General features: G+C 36.6%; 1 protein-coding gene across 2 annotated transcripts; it reads left to right on the forward strand.

The window, feature by feature from the left end:
* The first annotated feature begins 8,453 nt into the window (after positions 1 to 8,453).
* Positions 8,454 to 16,250, forward strand: LOC137811249 (ABC transporter B family member 2). 2 transcript variants are annotated; one of them, XM_068612919.2, is made up of 12 exons: positions 8,454 to 9,229; positions 9,422 to 9,476; positions 9,596 to 9,771; positions 10,845 to 11,045; positions 11,392 to 11,651; positions 11,930 to 12,470; positions 12,588 to 12,967; positions 13,369 to 13,787; positions 14,165 to 14,406; positions 14,492 to 14,739; positions 14,841 to 15,253; positions 15,499 to 16,250. In XM_068612919.2, the coding sequence occupies exons 1-12, from the start codon at positions 8,978 to 8,980 to the stop codon at positions 16,047 to 16,049; spliced, it is 3,738 nt and encodes a 1,245-aa protein (XP_068469020.1). In that variant the 5' UTR covers positions 8,454 to 8,977; the 3' UTR covers positions 16,050 to 16,250. The 2 variants fall into 2 exon arrangements, with proteins under 2 accessions (XP_068469020.1, XP_068469021.1); XM_068612920.2 differs by lacking the exon at positions 9,422 to 9,476 and having other exon boundaries at positions 8,724 to 9,229.

The following is a 16,250-nucleotide window of genomic DNA, read 5'->3' on the forward strand; positions in this document are numbered from 1 at the left end:
CAGCCTCAGCAGAGGAGGCAGAAACCGTTTGTTGTTTCTGGGTTTTCCAAGAGATTGGGGAAGTGCCGAGTTGAATAAACCATCCGGTGAGAGATTTCCGTGTCAGTGGACAACTTGCCCAATCAGAATCACACCACCCAAAGAGTTGTAAGTTGTTCTCTCGAGGTAGGAGTATTCCTTGTCCTGGATGCCCCTTTAAATATCGAACAACACGAAGAGCAGCTTGCCAATGCTCGGAGCGTGGATTTTGCATAAATTGAGATAAAGCTTGGACACTGTAGGCAAGGTCAGGTCGAGTGAAACACAGATAAATTAACCTCCCAACAAGTCTACGATAAGTAGCCGGGTCAGAAAGAAAAGAACCAGTAGCGGAGCTCAATTTGTGATTTTCTTCACATGGTGTAGTGGCGGGCTTCACACCCAACAATCCGACTTCAGTAATGATATCTAAGGCATATTTCCTCTGACAAAGGAAGATTCCGTTGGGGGAGCGAGCAACTTCAACCCCCAGGAAGTACTTGAGGCGGCCTAAATCTTTCATATGAAAGCATTGATTTAAGTAGCCTTTAAAACATTGGATGACAGTACCATTATTCCCTGCAATCACAAGATCATCAACGTAGACTAGCACAACCAACTGTATCTCATTATTATTGAGAGTAAACAGGGAATGATCCTTCGGGGATTGTTGGAAGCCGTAACGAGTGAGAGAAGAAGATAGTTTAGCAAACCAACACCTGGGGGCCTGTCGGAGGCCATATAGAGACTTTTGAAGCTTGCACACTGCCCCTGGTTGAGATTCTTGGAAGCCAGGAGGGAGTTTCATATAAACCTCATCATCAAGATCACCATGGAGAAACGCATTGTGAACGTCCATCTGATGAAGCTCCCAATCTTTTGCGGCTGTTACTGGTAGAGTTGTGCGAATGGTTACCGTCTTTACGACAGGAGAAAACGTCTCGTTGTAATCCAAACCCTCCACTTGATGATTGCCAAGAATTACCAATCGAGCCTTGAATCTTTCAATTGTTCCATCCGAGTTGTATTTGATTTTGTAGATCCATTTACACCCAAGTGCCTTCTTTCCCGGAGGGAGAGCGGTGAGTTTCCAGGTGTCATTGAGTTCGAGAGCATGAATCTCCTATGCCATAGCATCACGCCACCGGGGTTCTCGGACCGCTTGAGAAAAGAACAGGGGTTCCTGCTCGGTGTGTAAAGAGGCAAGAAAACTTTGATGATGTTTAGAAAAGGAATCACAATTCACAAAATCATGTATAGGATACGAAACACCTGAGGATTCTGTTGAAGGAGGTGACGGAACAGAGGGGCTTGACGGTATCGTGGTGGCTGCGACAAAATCGCGTAACCGTACGGAAGGCAGCTTCGCGCGATGCCCTCGCCCAAGGGGAACCGCGGCCGTCAGCGGTGGTGAAGAAACCGACGGCGCCGTCTCCGTCGGACGCGGCGGTGGATCCGCGGGTAGCGTCGAGGCTTCTATACACGGATCGGAGTCGTTGATAGTGTGGTCGAAGTCATCTGTGAGGGTAGCATCCTCCTTGGCTGGGATGGGAGATGCAATGGGTTGGTTGACGATGCATTCATCTAGGTTTGAGGAGGCAACTTCATGAAGAAAATGTGGGTCCGTTCCAGTTTCTAAAGAGTTGGCAATAATTGGGTTTTGCAATGGTGGTGCAGTGTCCATCTTTTTGGCTTCAAAATATGGAAATTTATTTTCGAAAAAATGTACATCACGAGAGACAAAGAAAGTTTCTGTTTCCAAATCAAATAATTTCCATCCTTTTGGGCCATATGGATACCCGACAAACACACATTTTCGGCTACGACTATCAAATTTATCCCGCTGTCTATTTTGATTATGAGCATAACATAATGAACCAAATACTCGTAAGTGCGCGTAACTGGGTACACATCCATGGATCACTTCATAAGGGGTTTTTCCTTTTAGAATGGAGGATGGTGTGAGATTGATTAAGTAGCCTGCAGTCAAAACGCATTCCCCCCAAAATTTAATGGGAAGATTGCCTTGAAACCGTAATGACTGAGCAACATTCAGAATATGCCGATGCTTGCGTTCGACGCGTCCATTTTGTTGCGGGGTCCCGACACAGGAAGTTTGGTGAAGGATACCTTGTTGAATGAAATATTGTTTTAGACACATGAATTCGGTTCCATTGTCAGAGCGAACCATTTTAACACATTTGTTGTATTGCCTCTCAACGAGTGTGAAATTTTTTTTCAAAGTCACTGATACCTCTGTTTTTTCTTTTAACAAATAGATCCAAACTGCCCGTGAACAATCATCCACAATTGTCAAAAAATATGAAGCACCACAGGATGAAGGAGTTTTATAAGGACCCCATAAGTCACAATGAATTAAATCAAAAATATTCAAAGCTTGATGCGCACTTAAGAAAAACTTATCTCTCGTTTGTTTCGATTTTTCACAAACTTTATTCAACTCATCACGAGTACATTTCCCACTTATATCAGGAAGCATTTGCACAATCTTAAATGACGGATGTCCTAATCTTTGGTGCCAAAGTGCTAGTTGATTTTCCATCTTGACATGACATGCTTGAGTCTTCCGTACCCCACAATACCAATAAAGCCCATCTTTCCGTTCACCTGCTCCAATCAGCGTCCTCGAAGTGCGGTCCTGTATAATACACAATTTATCAGTGAATGTTACAACACAATTTTCTTCATCCGTCAATTGAGGTACTGAAAGTAAATTGCATTTTAATTTGGGAACATAAAGGACATTTTTCAATTCAAGTCCTTCTTCAAGAGTCACTGTTCCATGTTCGCAAGCTAGAACACGTTCACCATCGGGTAACCCTACGGGGCACCCTTGTATAGTTTCCTTTTCACTCAAATTTTCCAATGACCCGGTCATATGGTTTGATGCCCCACTGTCAATAATCCACAAATCTCAAATGCTCTTACTAGTCATTTTCTCTGATTCATTTGATTTTTGTTTGCTGATCATATCAACCAGTACCTTCCATTGTTCATTGGTCAGACCTGCCATCTCAAGTTTCTTGTCGTCATTGTTGGCTTGACTGTTGCTTCCACTAGCGTGTGCCACATTTGCACGTGTCGGGTTACCTTTGTTTCGCATCCCTTGGCGTCCCCTGCCGTTCCATTTGCCTTCACTTTTTGGTCTGTCACCCCACCATTCGGGATATCCGATCAATTGGAAGCATCCCTTCATGTCGTGACCATTTTTACCGCAATGACTGCACGTCATTAATTTTTCTACCATATCTCCACGCCCTTTTTCTTTGTAGTTGGCCTGCATCGCGAGACCCACGACCAACCCCCTTTCTTCCGTTGATTTGGCCATCATTCTCACTCTTTCTTCTTGTACCAACATAGCATATACGCGGTTCAGAGACGACAATGGGTCTGAGGCCAGAATGTTTGATCTTACTGTCCCGTAGCTTGCGTCATCCAACCCCATAAGGAGTTGATGAACCTTCTCCTCCTCCCTTCGTTTTTCCAACTGAGCACCAATCCCACACTTGCATCCACCACCACACGTACAAGATGGACTTTTGTCACTGTTAGCAAGCTCATCCCAAAGGACCTTCAATTTTCCAAAGTAAGTTGCCACCACCATTCCCTCCTGCTTGCATCTTGACAAGTCCGACCTTAGTTGTTGAATTCTAGGTCCATTCACGACTGAGAATCTTTCTTTAATGTCTTCCCACAAGTTATCTGCAGTCTCAGCATATGCTACTGTGGATCGTAAGCTTGGTTCAATGGTGTTTAGAATCCAAGAGACAATCATGGACTGCACGGTCCACCAATCTTCAAGGTCGGGTGCCTCATCCTCTGGTTGGATATGTGTTCCATCAATGAAGCCCCATTTTCTCCGGGCACGAAGCGAGATCTTTACTGCTCTTGCCCATTCGTCGTAATTTTCTCCGTGCAATTGGACTTGCGTGATTATGTTTCCGGGATTGTCACTCGCGTTGAGATCATATGGCGAGTAGGTCTTCTTAGCACCTCCTCCTTCGTGCTCTGCTTTGTTGGCATTATTCTTTTCTAGTGCATCTGCCATGGTTGTGCACCGTTGCCTTTGCTTTGTGTTTGTCGGGTATCAGAGTTGTGTGCTCTGATACCATGAAAGAATATTTTCTGTTTTATTCAATCTGTCTTTCATCTATAGCAATGATACATATATATATAACCATAGCATTAGAACCGTACAGAACCGTACAGATTCTTTTTCTAACATAACATCTGTAATTAAGACTAATTATAGACCCAGACCCATTAATAGTGATTATATTCCTATAATTAAGTCTAATTATAGACTCATTAATAGTGATTATATTCCTGTAATTAAGTCTAATTAAGTCTAATAATGATTTTGTCCGGTAATAGACAAAAACAAATATTGGTTCTATCCATGGAAAAAAAGTATAACTTTTCTTATATTTTAGATTTTTTGTTTTTTGTATTGTTCCTCAGTTGTACCTTTAAAATATATTGATTTTGATAATTTAAAATATATTATTTTTTTATATATTAAAATCAATGTATTTTGAAGGCACATTAGAGAGAAATCACAAAAACCCATTAAAAAATAAACTTATATATTCTACTTATTATGGTCGAGACATTTTTAATGATTTAATGCAATACAGTACAAGAACAAGAGACCTGTGAAGGTTGATGAAAATCAGGATGAAGAATTATTGTTTACTTCTTATAAATTTTTGTCGAAAACCAATTTGTACATCTATCAAATTTCTTCAAGGATATTTAGATTAATGATTTTTTTTAAAATTTCCTGGACGCATAATATACAGATTTTCCTAGAATAAAAAGTGTAAACGTACTGTTAATTTTAATTCTTAAATAATTTTAAATCATGTAATTTTTTATAATCAAGATATTTCAATGTAATATTAATATATTATTTAAATTTTAAAACATATTAACGAGTTTTCTTTATGACTAAATTTTATTATTAAATGTGGTTATGAATGAGTATGTTTTTTTTAAATTTGAAATGAAATGAAATAAGATTTTTTTTGCAATAAAAAGCAAATTATTTATATGAGTTAGTTGAAGGAAGCAATGAAGAAGTTTAAGTTAGGAATTGAAATGAATGAATTAGTGAAATATTAATGAGGTAAATGTAGTAGATAAGAGTTAATAATGGAGAGTTAGTAGTACTTAGAAAGCGTGAGAAGTAGTCTCAATCAGTTTCCACAAGTGCATTAATTAGCAAAAATTTATGGGTTGCCTCAACCACTATTGCAAGCCGAACTTGAATACCTCAACCATTTGTGTTATTGATTACTACTTCTGCAATTATCATCACTTTATGTTCGTTGTTCGTTGTTCAAGATCAACATACCCTTCATGCCCATTAGAAGGGCATCAATATTCTTCTTCCTAACGTGCCATGTCCATCTTTCTATTTAATTCCATTTCACCATTTAAGCCCTACCATCCTAACCACTACCACACAATTACCATCTCATACTTCTTCATAACCTTTTATTTTTTTTAATTTTTTTTTTAATCAATAAAAAAAATTTATAAATAAAATGGTACATGCGATACTCAACCTGTGTACAAGATTATGTATAAAAACACTCCTAAAAATGACAAGAAAAATTACAATCCACATAATTATAGTATTTATGCAAAACTCAAGATAAAATCAATATTAACAATAATCTAAACACATCCTACCTTGTAACTATCATACAGAAACATAAAATGTTCAAAAAATAAAATCTTATATATATACTATATAGAATCAAAAAATAGGTTTAATCTTCTTTGTACTAAACTAGGTGAAATTGTTCTCTTGACTAAGAAAGACTACATGTTAGTCTTCAAGGTGAAACAAATCTCAAACTATATTTCATTATAAAAAACGTAGGAGAGAAACCAGAAAAATTAACACAAATATAATCATGTTAAAGGGTTCAACATGACAATGATAAGTAAATGATTGAAATGAGTGATCCATACTCATCCTTTCATCTTCATCTGTGTATAAAGATTTTTCTTGTTAATTTTCTTTGTTAATAGTACTTAATAGGGACCTATGTAATTAATATGATAGGTTGTACGATATGCATGCGTTCTTAACTCACCCCATTGGAGGACAAAGTGTCAATATTTCAAAAGATAGGATGAGAGATTGTTTAATTTATTATTGGTTCATCTTGTGGTCAACTATATATAAACACAAAAATATTTTATATTAACCAAAAGATACCGGTGTCACAAGCATTGGATGGAGTTGTGGAAAAGAAGGGGCAAAGTAAAGCAATTATTAATGCATTAAAAAATATAGGTAAACGGTTGGGTAGAGGCAATTAAAGTTGCATTTAGACTATTCAAGTCTCGGACCCAAATGCTTTTTTTTTCTTCATAATTTGTGAGAAATTCCTCTTTGCAATGCCCAATGCAACAACAAACAAAATGAGGAGAGATGATTGGTTTTTGTGCATATTGATTTTGGTTGTCAAATAATAAAGAAGAACACAAGTTTATCATGGTATGGGGCAGGGTATGTGAAAGTACATGTAGAAGATGTTATGAGCATCCGAATATTCGGTGACTTTACATTTTTATGTTACGGCGTGACAGTTTCTGTTGTTTATATGCACCCATGCAATATAACCTGTTTGGATAAAATAAAATGATATATCTTTTCTCTCTGTCCACGTGTTGCGTCTTCTCTAAATAACCTTTTTTTAATTCAATATATATAAATGTGAAATTAATTTGAATTAGGCTTGTGATTAGTTGAGTAATGTCTTCTTAAAGTGACGATTTCCCATACAAAAGTGTTTATAAGTAGTTCTTGTAGATATGGAATTGAGTTCCACGGGTGGACTTAATGATTGATTAAACCTTCTAAAAGAAGCTTTGATTAACTAAACAATTAACATAAAGATAACTTATATAAATATCTAATAATCATGAAATTCAAATATGACACCATTTCTAACATTTATATTTTAGTTCAACTCATAAAATATTATTTTGATAAATATAAGTTCGTAAGGGTAATGTTTATATATAACATATATAATTATTTTTTCTTTTTGCTTTTACGTTCGGTGTTTTCAATGGAATCCAAAAATTGAAGGGGCTTTGATTTTATTGGATACGAAAAAAGTTCATGGCCAGTGATACCATAAGAAAAATGTTAATTATGAACATGTTTTCCAAAATTCAATAGTAAAACGGAAAAAAAATATTTATTCTGGTTAGTATTTGATTAATTAAGATATAGGGCTTTCAAATCCCTCTCCTTAGCCACCCACCCACATGGACATGATGGTTACATATGATACGTGAATCTATTCAATCAAGGATGCCCTAGATTTTTTTTTTCTTTCAAAAACACATTCTTCTTATCATTAAATAATGTCAAATAATACTAATCATTCTACATTATTATAATTAGCAAGAGTATTAATACCAGTATTGTCTAGTTTTTGTGCTAGTCACTTTGTTATTGTGTTTTCTTAATAAAAAATAATAAAAATATATAAAATAAAAAGATACTAGAAATGCCCCAACCCATGTATATAAAAAAAAAGCAAATTAAAAGACCAAACCTAACTATGAAGAAGTCAGTTCACGACATATCCAACCCCACCAAAACCTAACTTGTTGTGTATTGCTATGATTGTTATTATATAGTTTTATGCATTGATTTTCATACTTTAACCAGTAAATAACATTTCAATCATGTCTCTTGTGTAATTACGGAAAAGGTGATTCAGCATCGATTAAGTACATGCTTATACTAAATAATATATAATAAAAATTTTATACAATCACGTTGGTTATATTTATAGTGTCTAATTAAGTTGAACTAAATAATTTGTATTGCATGAGAATAAAGATTTTAGAAAGACAATATTACTTTGCTTAAAGCGTAGAAATATAATAATTTTGTCTTAAGTCAACTTATGATTTATTGTTTCTGGATATGTATATCAGAAACTCGATTACATTAGGTATTTGACCTTACATTTAGGTATTTGACCTTGTCAACTCTTGTGGTGTAAGTAGATAGTGTCATGAGTTGAGTTAATCTATTACGTACACGTAGATTGGACCTCAACAGAAGTAAAAACAAAAATTAATACTTAGTTGTTTTCACATCTTTAAATATTTGAATCTTGTTTTTTTTTTCAAAACTATTGCAGTAATTATATCCTTATTTGCATGAACTATGCATCTGGCACTCATATGCTAGAAATAAGGAAAATGCAACACGCAGAGCTTGGTTTTGAATGGTTCCTTTCCTTCTTCCTTTGCTTTGTGTAGTTGCAGTTTATGGTAGAATCTCAGTCACGGACTCAGCCAAGCTCGGCTGAACTTATTTGGAGACTCTGCGTGCAAACATATATAGCAAACTCCAACAACTACCTCTCAATGTAATTTAATGCAGACAGAGAAGAAAGAGAGTCCATTTGCATACTGCAAAGTCACAGCTCATCATCATCAGTGTATGAACCACTCACGCAATGACCCAAGAAAGAGCTCAATAACTGTAACAAACAACAAAATCAAAATGTACATATTATATTATTATATAATAATTATGTTAAGGTTACTATTATTACTAGCTTAATAAGTTGAATGTGAACCTTACATTCTATCGATCTTCGGTGATAATAAATATTCCATCTTCTTTTCTACCTTGTATATTATGACACATCCACCACCTCCTACCCCATTCCTACTCTCTCCACGTTAGCTACGTTCTTCAATACAACAACACAACCAAAATCACTTCGTGTCCATTTCCTCTTTCCCCTTCTCTCATCTTCACTTTCTGCCTTTTGCAACCGTACATTGCAGTTTGCAGGGCACCTTCTGGTGTTAGCTACTACCAGTTTTTGCTTACTTTTCAGGGAAGGATTGTTCCTATTTTTTTCTCTCTCTTTTTCTGGCCAAAATGTCAGACCGGGGTACCTTCTCCGGTGACTCGGCCGTGGATGCTAAGAGCAAAAAGGAACACAAAGTTTCTATACTGAAACTCTTTTCTTTTGCTGACTTCTATGACTGTGTCTTAATGACCATTGGATCTGTTGGGGCATGTATACATGGTGCTTCTGTTCCCGTTTTCTTTATCTTCTTTGGCAAGTTGATCAATGTCATAGGCTTGGCCTATCTTTTCCCCAAGGAAGCCTCTCACAAAGTTGCCAAGGTTTGTAGCAACAACTAACAACCTTTTCTTCTGTCCTCTTCCAAATTAACCTTATTTGGCTGGAAAAAAACAACAACACTATGATGTTTTCTATCAAGTGAAGGCTAATTTGGACTTAATTATTGCATTAAAGAAATGTTACTATCTTACCAGCTGCATGTTTAAATGTGGTACTTTTTGTCAATTTTGCAGTACTCTTTGGATTTTGTGTATCTAAGTATAGCAATATTGTTTTCATCTTGGGCAGGTATGGAAATTGCCAAGTCAAAAATCATGTATTATATATCTCAGTTGATTTAATTTATCAAATCTTAGTAACTAAAGAATATAATTAGTATTGATGTTGGATTGATTATATATATATAGAGGTGGCTTGTTGGATGCATACTGGGGAACGTCAAGCTGCAAAGATGAGAATGGCTTATTTGAAGTCAATGTTGAATCAAGATATAAGCCTATTTGACACTGAAGCATCAACGGGAGAGGTTATTTCTGCCATCACCAGTGACATTATCATTGTTCAAGATGCACTATCCGAGAAGGTATGCATTTTAAGCAATTAATATTTCTTGTTGCTTCCATGCATTTCTTGGATATGTTTCATGTTAATCATCTCATTCCCTTGTCAATTTCAATTTTACCTCATTCAGTTTTTTTTTCTGGCTTCTTCAATCTATATATCTAGTGAAAATGGTTTTCATTAATCATTATTAATTGCCGCTTCACCTTTTTCCGGTCTATTTTTAGTGTATGAGCCTTCCCCAATTCTTCAGCTTCCCCAGACCAGTAAGAGAAATAACTTTTTTTTAAGAAGATTTGTCTTCGTGCAATGTAAAACATTAAGAAAGTGATAATAGAAATAACGGGTAATGAGAGTAAAATGAATGTCCCTGAAAAATAGATTTGAAAATAGAAATATTTTGAAAAAGAACATTGAATAGACCTAGTTAAGATATAATAAATGCTCTGTGGGTAACAGCGCCAGTGGGTTGGGGACTTTCACTTGAAGCGGTGAAAAGTAACTTCAGCAGTTGACGTTTCTTATATATGGTTATGTTCTACCCTTCTTCTGCCTTTGTTTTGCCTCTGACACCATTGATATGTGAAAATCGAACAGTGTGGATTTAATGCATTCGATAGCATTTATGCCCCCGGTCGATATGGTTGCGTTGTTTTTAAGGTTTTGAGCTTTTTAGCTGAGCTGCATGTGCCTCCAATAAAACGAACACTTACTTCAGGATGAATGCCATTATGATGAGCATCTACCGACACTAGTTGTGTGACCTCTCACCAGACACGTAGCCACCACCGTGCCTCACTGAACCACTTCTATGGTTTTAAATAATGGAGCAACATTTGAAGAGTTCAATATTAATTATTTATCAGAAGACAATTAAACCTTGTTAACTTAACCTATTGTCATTGTAAAAGGTGTTGCACATTCTAAATTAATTATTTTTTTCATATGGGTTTTCTCCTGTGTACTTCGTTAGATGTGTTTCTCGTTACATGGATAGAGAATTACTTCTAAAATAAGTATTTTAAAAATTAACGAATGCATATGCTTTTATCATTGGTAAAAAGATTGATCACAGTTGAAGATTGGAATTTGCAGGTGGGGAACTTCATGCACTACATAAGCCGATTTATAGCAGGGTTTATTATTGGGTTTGTTAGAGTGTGGCAGATAAGTCTAGTGACGCTTTCAATTGTACCTTTGATTGCCCTTGCTGGAGGTCTTTATGCATACGTCACAATTGGCCTTATTGCAAAAGTTCGAAAAGCCTATGTTCGAGCTGGGGAAATCGCTGAAGAGGTAATTAATTAACAATTTTGACAAAATGTTTTCAACTGTCTTCTACTTTCTGGTGTACAATAAAAGAAAATCTTGCTACCTATACGGTTTGAATTATTTAGGGTGCTGCCATAGTTCATTAAACAATGCTAACTAGCAACACATTATATGTTATCATTAAACTCTTTAACATGTTTTTGAACTATTAATTGAAATTCATGCAGAAGATTAGATTGGCAGGAATTAAGGTCACTAAATTAAGAGTGAAAACTGTCTTATTTACATGAATTTCAATCATAGTAGCAACAATAATGTGTGGCTAGTTCTTCTAGACATGGCCCAATGTTGTACACTTTGTGATTTTCAGGTGATAGGTAATGTTAGAACGGTTCAAGCCTTTGCCGGAGAAGAAAGAGCAGTAAAGTTATATAAAGCTGCTCTCATGAAAACTTATGTAAACGGTAGAAAAGCAGGTTTGGCAAAGGGCCTGGGCCTGGGCTCAATGCATTGTGTCCTTTTTCTATCGTGGGCTTTGCTTGTTTGGTTCACTAGTATTGTTGTTCACAAGAATATTGCAAATGGAGGCGAGTCTTTCACTACTATGCTCAATGTTGTGATCTCTGGCCTGTAAGCTCTTTCTATCTTTTACAAGATATCCTATAAGAGTTGATAATAATTGTGCCTCGTAGAATAAGTTGTATACTTTGTTTTTTTTTTTGTTTCAATTTTCATGCAAAAATCTGCACATGCACATACATGCAATGAAGGGTAGATAAGGCTGATATAATGAAATTCAATGATAGCACATGCACCTATGGATTTGATCTAATTTAAGGTTGTATCTCGTGTTACACATTTTTTTTTCTACATTACAGTATGTAAGAAGGTCATGTTTTGTTTCTCAGGTCACTTGGGCAGGCAGCACCAGATATCACTGCATTCATTCGAGCAAAGGCAGCAGCTTATCCAATCTTTGAGATGATAGAAAGGGACACAGTGAGCAAAAGTAGCTCAAAAACCGGTCGCAAGTTGGGCAAATTGGAGGGTCACATCCAGTTTAAGAATGTCTGTTTCAGTTACCCATCTCGTCCAGATGTAGCAATATTCAACAACCTGTCTCTTGACATTCCTTCAGGGAAAATTGTAGCCCTTGTGGGAGGAAGTGGTTCGGGAAAGAGCACTGTCATATCATTGATTGAACGGTTTTATGAACCACTTTCTGGTCAGATACTGTTAGACAGGAATGATATCAGGGAACTTGATCTCAAATGGCTTAGGCAGCAAATTGGGCTGGTTAACCAAGAACCCGCCCTTTTTGCTACAAGCATCAAGGAGAATATACTTTATGGAAAAGATGATGCCACTCTCGAAGAACTAAAGCGTGCTGTGAAGCTTTCAGATGCTCAGTCTTTCATTGGCAATCTCCCTGATAGACTAGACACTCAGGTAAGATATATGATTTATGTATGTTCTTTAAGAGGTTTTCCATCACAAAGTAGATATAGTGGAGTTTTTCTTTTCCTTGAGAGATGATTGTGGTGATACTAAGTCATTTTTGTTCAGGTTGGCGAGAGAGGAATACAACTCTCAGGAGGGCAAAAGCAGAGGATTGCAATATCTCGTGCAATCGTGAAAAATCCATCAATCCTTTTGTTGGATGAAGCAACGAGTGCTCTGGATGCTGAGTCCGAGAAGAGTGTGCAGGAGGCTCTTGATCGTGTGATGGTTGGGAGAACAACTGTTGTAGTGGCACACAGACTTTCTACCATTAGGAATGCAGATGTGATTGCTGTTGTACAGGGAGGGAAGATTGTGGAAACTGGTAACCATCAAGAGCTCATGTCTAACCCAACTAGTGTATACGCATCTCTCGTTCAACTCCAGGAGGCAGCTTCTCTGCAACGCCTCCCATCAGTTGGTCCTAGCATGGGACGCCAACCAAGGTACTTCATTCTCATTTTTATTGGGACACTTCAATGTAAAGCTTCTTCGATGAAAGTTTTGAACATAAAGTACAAGTTAATTGATACTTTTAGTTTAAAACTCCTTTAAAACTAAAATGTTGTTTCTTCATCTCATATTGATTAGTTCAGTATGATGTAACTTATGAGGTATTGATATCCATCTTGTAATGGTATTATTTGGAAAGTGTTACATTTATCTGTCTAACTTTTGAGTCGAGTAAAGTGACTCTATAGAGAAATCTGACATTAGAATCCTCAAGCTTCTGTCTTCTGTTCAATGTTTTCTGTAGGCTAACCTTTCTGTTGTCTTTTACATTTGCCTCTTGGATTACAATTCCATTAACATGCTGCTTATGATTATATATTTCTTTTGATTGCAGCATAACCTACTCAAGAGAGTTATCCCGTACAACCACCAGCCTTGGAGGTAGTTTTCGATCAGATAAAGACTCTATTGGCCGGGTTTGTGCTGAAGAAACAGAAAATTCTGGCAAGAAAAGGCATGTTTCAGCAGCAAGACTGTATTCTATGGTTGGTCCTGACTGGTTTTATGGGGTTTTTGGGACCTTATGCGCATTTATTGCTGGAGCACAAATGCCACTTTTTGCACTTGGAATTTCTCATGCACTTGTATCATACTATATGGACTGGGACACAACATGTCGCGAAGTAAAAAAAATTGCTTTCCTCTTCTGTGGAGGAGCAGTTATAACTATCACTGTCCATGCTATTGAACATCTTTCTTTTGGAATCATGGGAGAGCGACTTACCCTTCGTGTGAGAGAAAAGATGTTTTCAGGTAATTTTTATCAATTGATTATTACTTTCTTCATCACTCGTGCACATTTCTTGTCATGAAATGTTTCCTTTCAAGCTTCTTACACCAATCAATTTCACACTGAATGAGAAAGTATCAAAAAGTCCATTATTTTGTAGTGTATATAATGTGTTGTTACACATTTTAAGGATTCGGTGAATCATGGTCAGTAATATAATTGATCAATCCATTTTCTGATGAATTATGTTTTGAAGGGGCATTTGTATTTTCAGTATTCAATATATTATTGCCTTTTTTACTTTTGATATATATAAAGCTGAAAACTATATACATAGCTATCGGGGCTCAAACATGATGATCTCTCTCTCAATTAAGTTCCCTTTTTCATCTGGGTGCAGCTATCTTGAAGAACGAAATTGGATGGTTTGATGATACAAACAACACAAGTTCTATGCTTTCATCGCAGTTAGAGACTGATGCAACATTGTTAAGAACTATAGTCGTTGATCGCTCAACAATTCTGTTACAGAATATTGGTTTGGTTGTTGCTTCATTTATTATTGCCTTCATCTTGAACTGGAGAATAACACTTATTGTCATAGCTACATATCCTTTTGTCATTAGTGGTCATATCAGTGAGGTGATTTTCCTTCTTATTTAACATTTCAACAGTAAAGAACTAGCATATCTGTCTGCGTTTTAACACTTCCCTGTGTTCATTTCAGAAACTTTTTATGAAAGGATATGGTGGCAACTTGAGCAAAGCATATCTAAAAGCCAACATGCTCGCTGGAGAGGCTGTGAGCAATATACGCACTGTCGCTGCATTTTGTTCTGAAGAAAAGGTCCTTGACCTTTATGCTAATGAGCTTGTTGACCCCTCTAAGCGGTCATTTAAACGAGGCCAAATTGCTGGCATATTCTATGGCGTTTCCCAGTTCTTTATTTTCTCATCTTATGGCCTTGCCTTGTGGTAGATGTTTTAACTTTATTCTGTCTTAAATAGGCTACTTGTAGGATTAATCTCTCACCAAATGCTGGTTACATTTGTGCTTAGAGTGTAAACTTTTGCAGGTATGGATCTACTTTGATGGCAAAGGAGCTTGCTAGCTTTAAATCAATTATGAAGTCATTTATGGTTTTGATAGTAACAGCACTGGCTATGGGGGAGACTTTGGCCCTGGCCCCAGACCTTTTGAAAGGGAACCAAATGGTTGCATCAGTTTTTGAAGTGATGGATAGAAAGTCAGGAATAGTAGGAGATGTAGGAGAAGAATTGAAAACAGTGGAGGGAACAATTGACCTCAAAAGAATCAATTTCAGCTACCCTTCAAGGCCAGATGTGATTATTTTCAAGGATTTCAGTCTAAGAGTTCCCGCAGGCAAGAGTGTTGCTCTAGTGGGGCAAAGTGGTTCTGGTAAAAGCTCTGTGATCTCCCTTATCCTCAGATTTTATGATCCAATATCCGGAAGGGTGTTAATTGATGGTAAGATTTCGAGCTCCAAATACTTTGTTCAATACACAGATAAACAGATTATCATAAGATAAATTTTCCAAAGTTTTTTATAAAACTTTTCTTATTTCTCTAAAAATTGGACTGCATAAAACATAAAGGAAAGAGTCAATTTAGTTTACTTTCTTATCTTCATTGTAAGTTTTGTGGACCCATTTGCATGCATAAGCAAGGTGCCTGTAACATTCTTCTAACAATAATAAATGAAACTGTTACAGGCAAAGACATCACGAAACTTAATCTGAAATCTCTTAGGAGACACATTGGTCTTGTGCAACAAGAGCCAGCTCTTTTTGCCACATCAATTTATGAAAACATACTTTATGGAAAAGAAGGTGCCTCTGATTCAGAAGTGATTGAAGCAGCTAAGCTTGCCAATGCTCATAACTTCATCAGTGGTCTTCCTGAGGGCTACTCCACCAAAGTAGGTGAACGAGGAGTGCAACTATCTGGTGGCCAGAGACAAAGGGTAGCCATTGCAAGAGCAGTTCTAAAGAACCCTGAAATCTTGCTTCTTGATGAAGCCACTAGTGCACTTGATGTGGAGTCAGAGCGTGTGGTGCAGCAAGCATTGGACAGATTAATGCAGAACAGAACAACAGTTATGGTGGCACATAGGCTCTCCACCATAAGAAATGCAGACCAAATCTCAGTTTTACAGGATGGAAAGATAATTGAGCAAGGGACTCATTCAAGTCTCATAGAGAATAAAAATGGACCATACTTTAAATTAGTCAACCTTCAACAACAACAGCATCATCAATTATAGCATAATGGAAGAAGAACATAACAAAAAAACATGGATTTTTTATACTGTAATTTTGTATTTTTTGTTTTTCCCCCACATTTATAGAGAATGATGTGGCCTGGGAAGCTGATGTCGGATCAGAATAATTCCATACTTATATATGTTTGTAAGTGCTATAAAATGTAAAATGGTTTAATGTATTTACTTCTTCATTCTCCTTTA

The sequence above is a fragment of the Phaseolus vulgaris genome, chromosome 2, assembly GCF_051622355.1.
Source record: "Phaseolus vulgaris cultivar YP4 chromosome 2, ASM5162235v1, whole genome shotgun sequence".
In the NCBI taxonomy this organism is placed as follows: domain Eukaryota; kingdom Viridiplantae; phylum Streptophyta; class Magnoliopsida; order Fabales; family Fabaceae; genus Phaseolus; species Phaseolus vulgaris.

What these genes read in the sequence shown, in the direction of transcription:
- LOC137811249 (XM_068612919.2), top strand. Translation starts at nt 8,978, where the DNA reads ATGTCAGACCGGGGTACCTTCTCCGGTGACTCGGCCGTGGATGCTAAG. An exon ending in AGCATGGGACGCCAACCAAG is followed by an intron (nt 12,968 to 13,368) that starts GTACTTCATTCT and finishes TTTTGATTGCAG; the next exon opens with CATAACCTACTCAAGAGAGT. An exon ending in GAGAGAAAAGATGTTTTCAG is followed by an intron (nt 13,788 to 14,164) that starts GTAATTTTTATC and finishes ATCTGGGTGCAG; the next exon opens with CTATCTTGAAGAACGAAATT.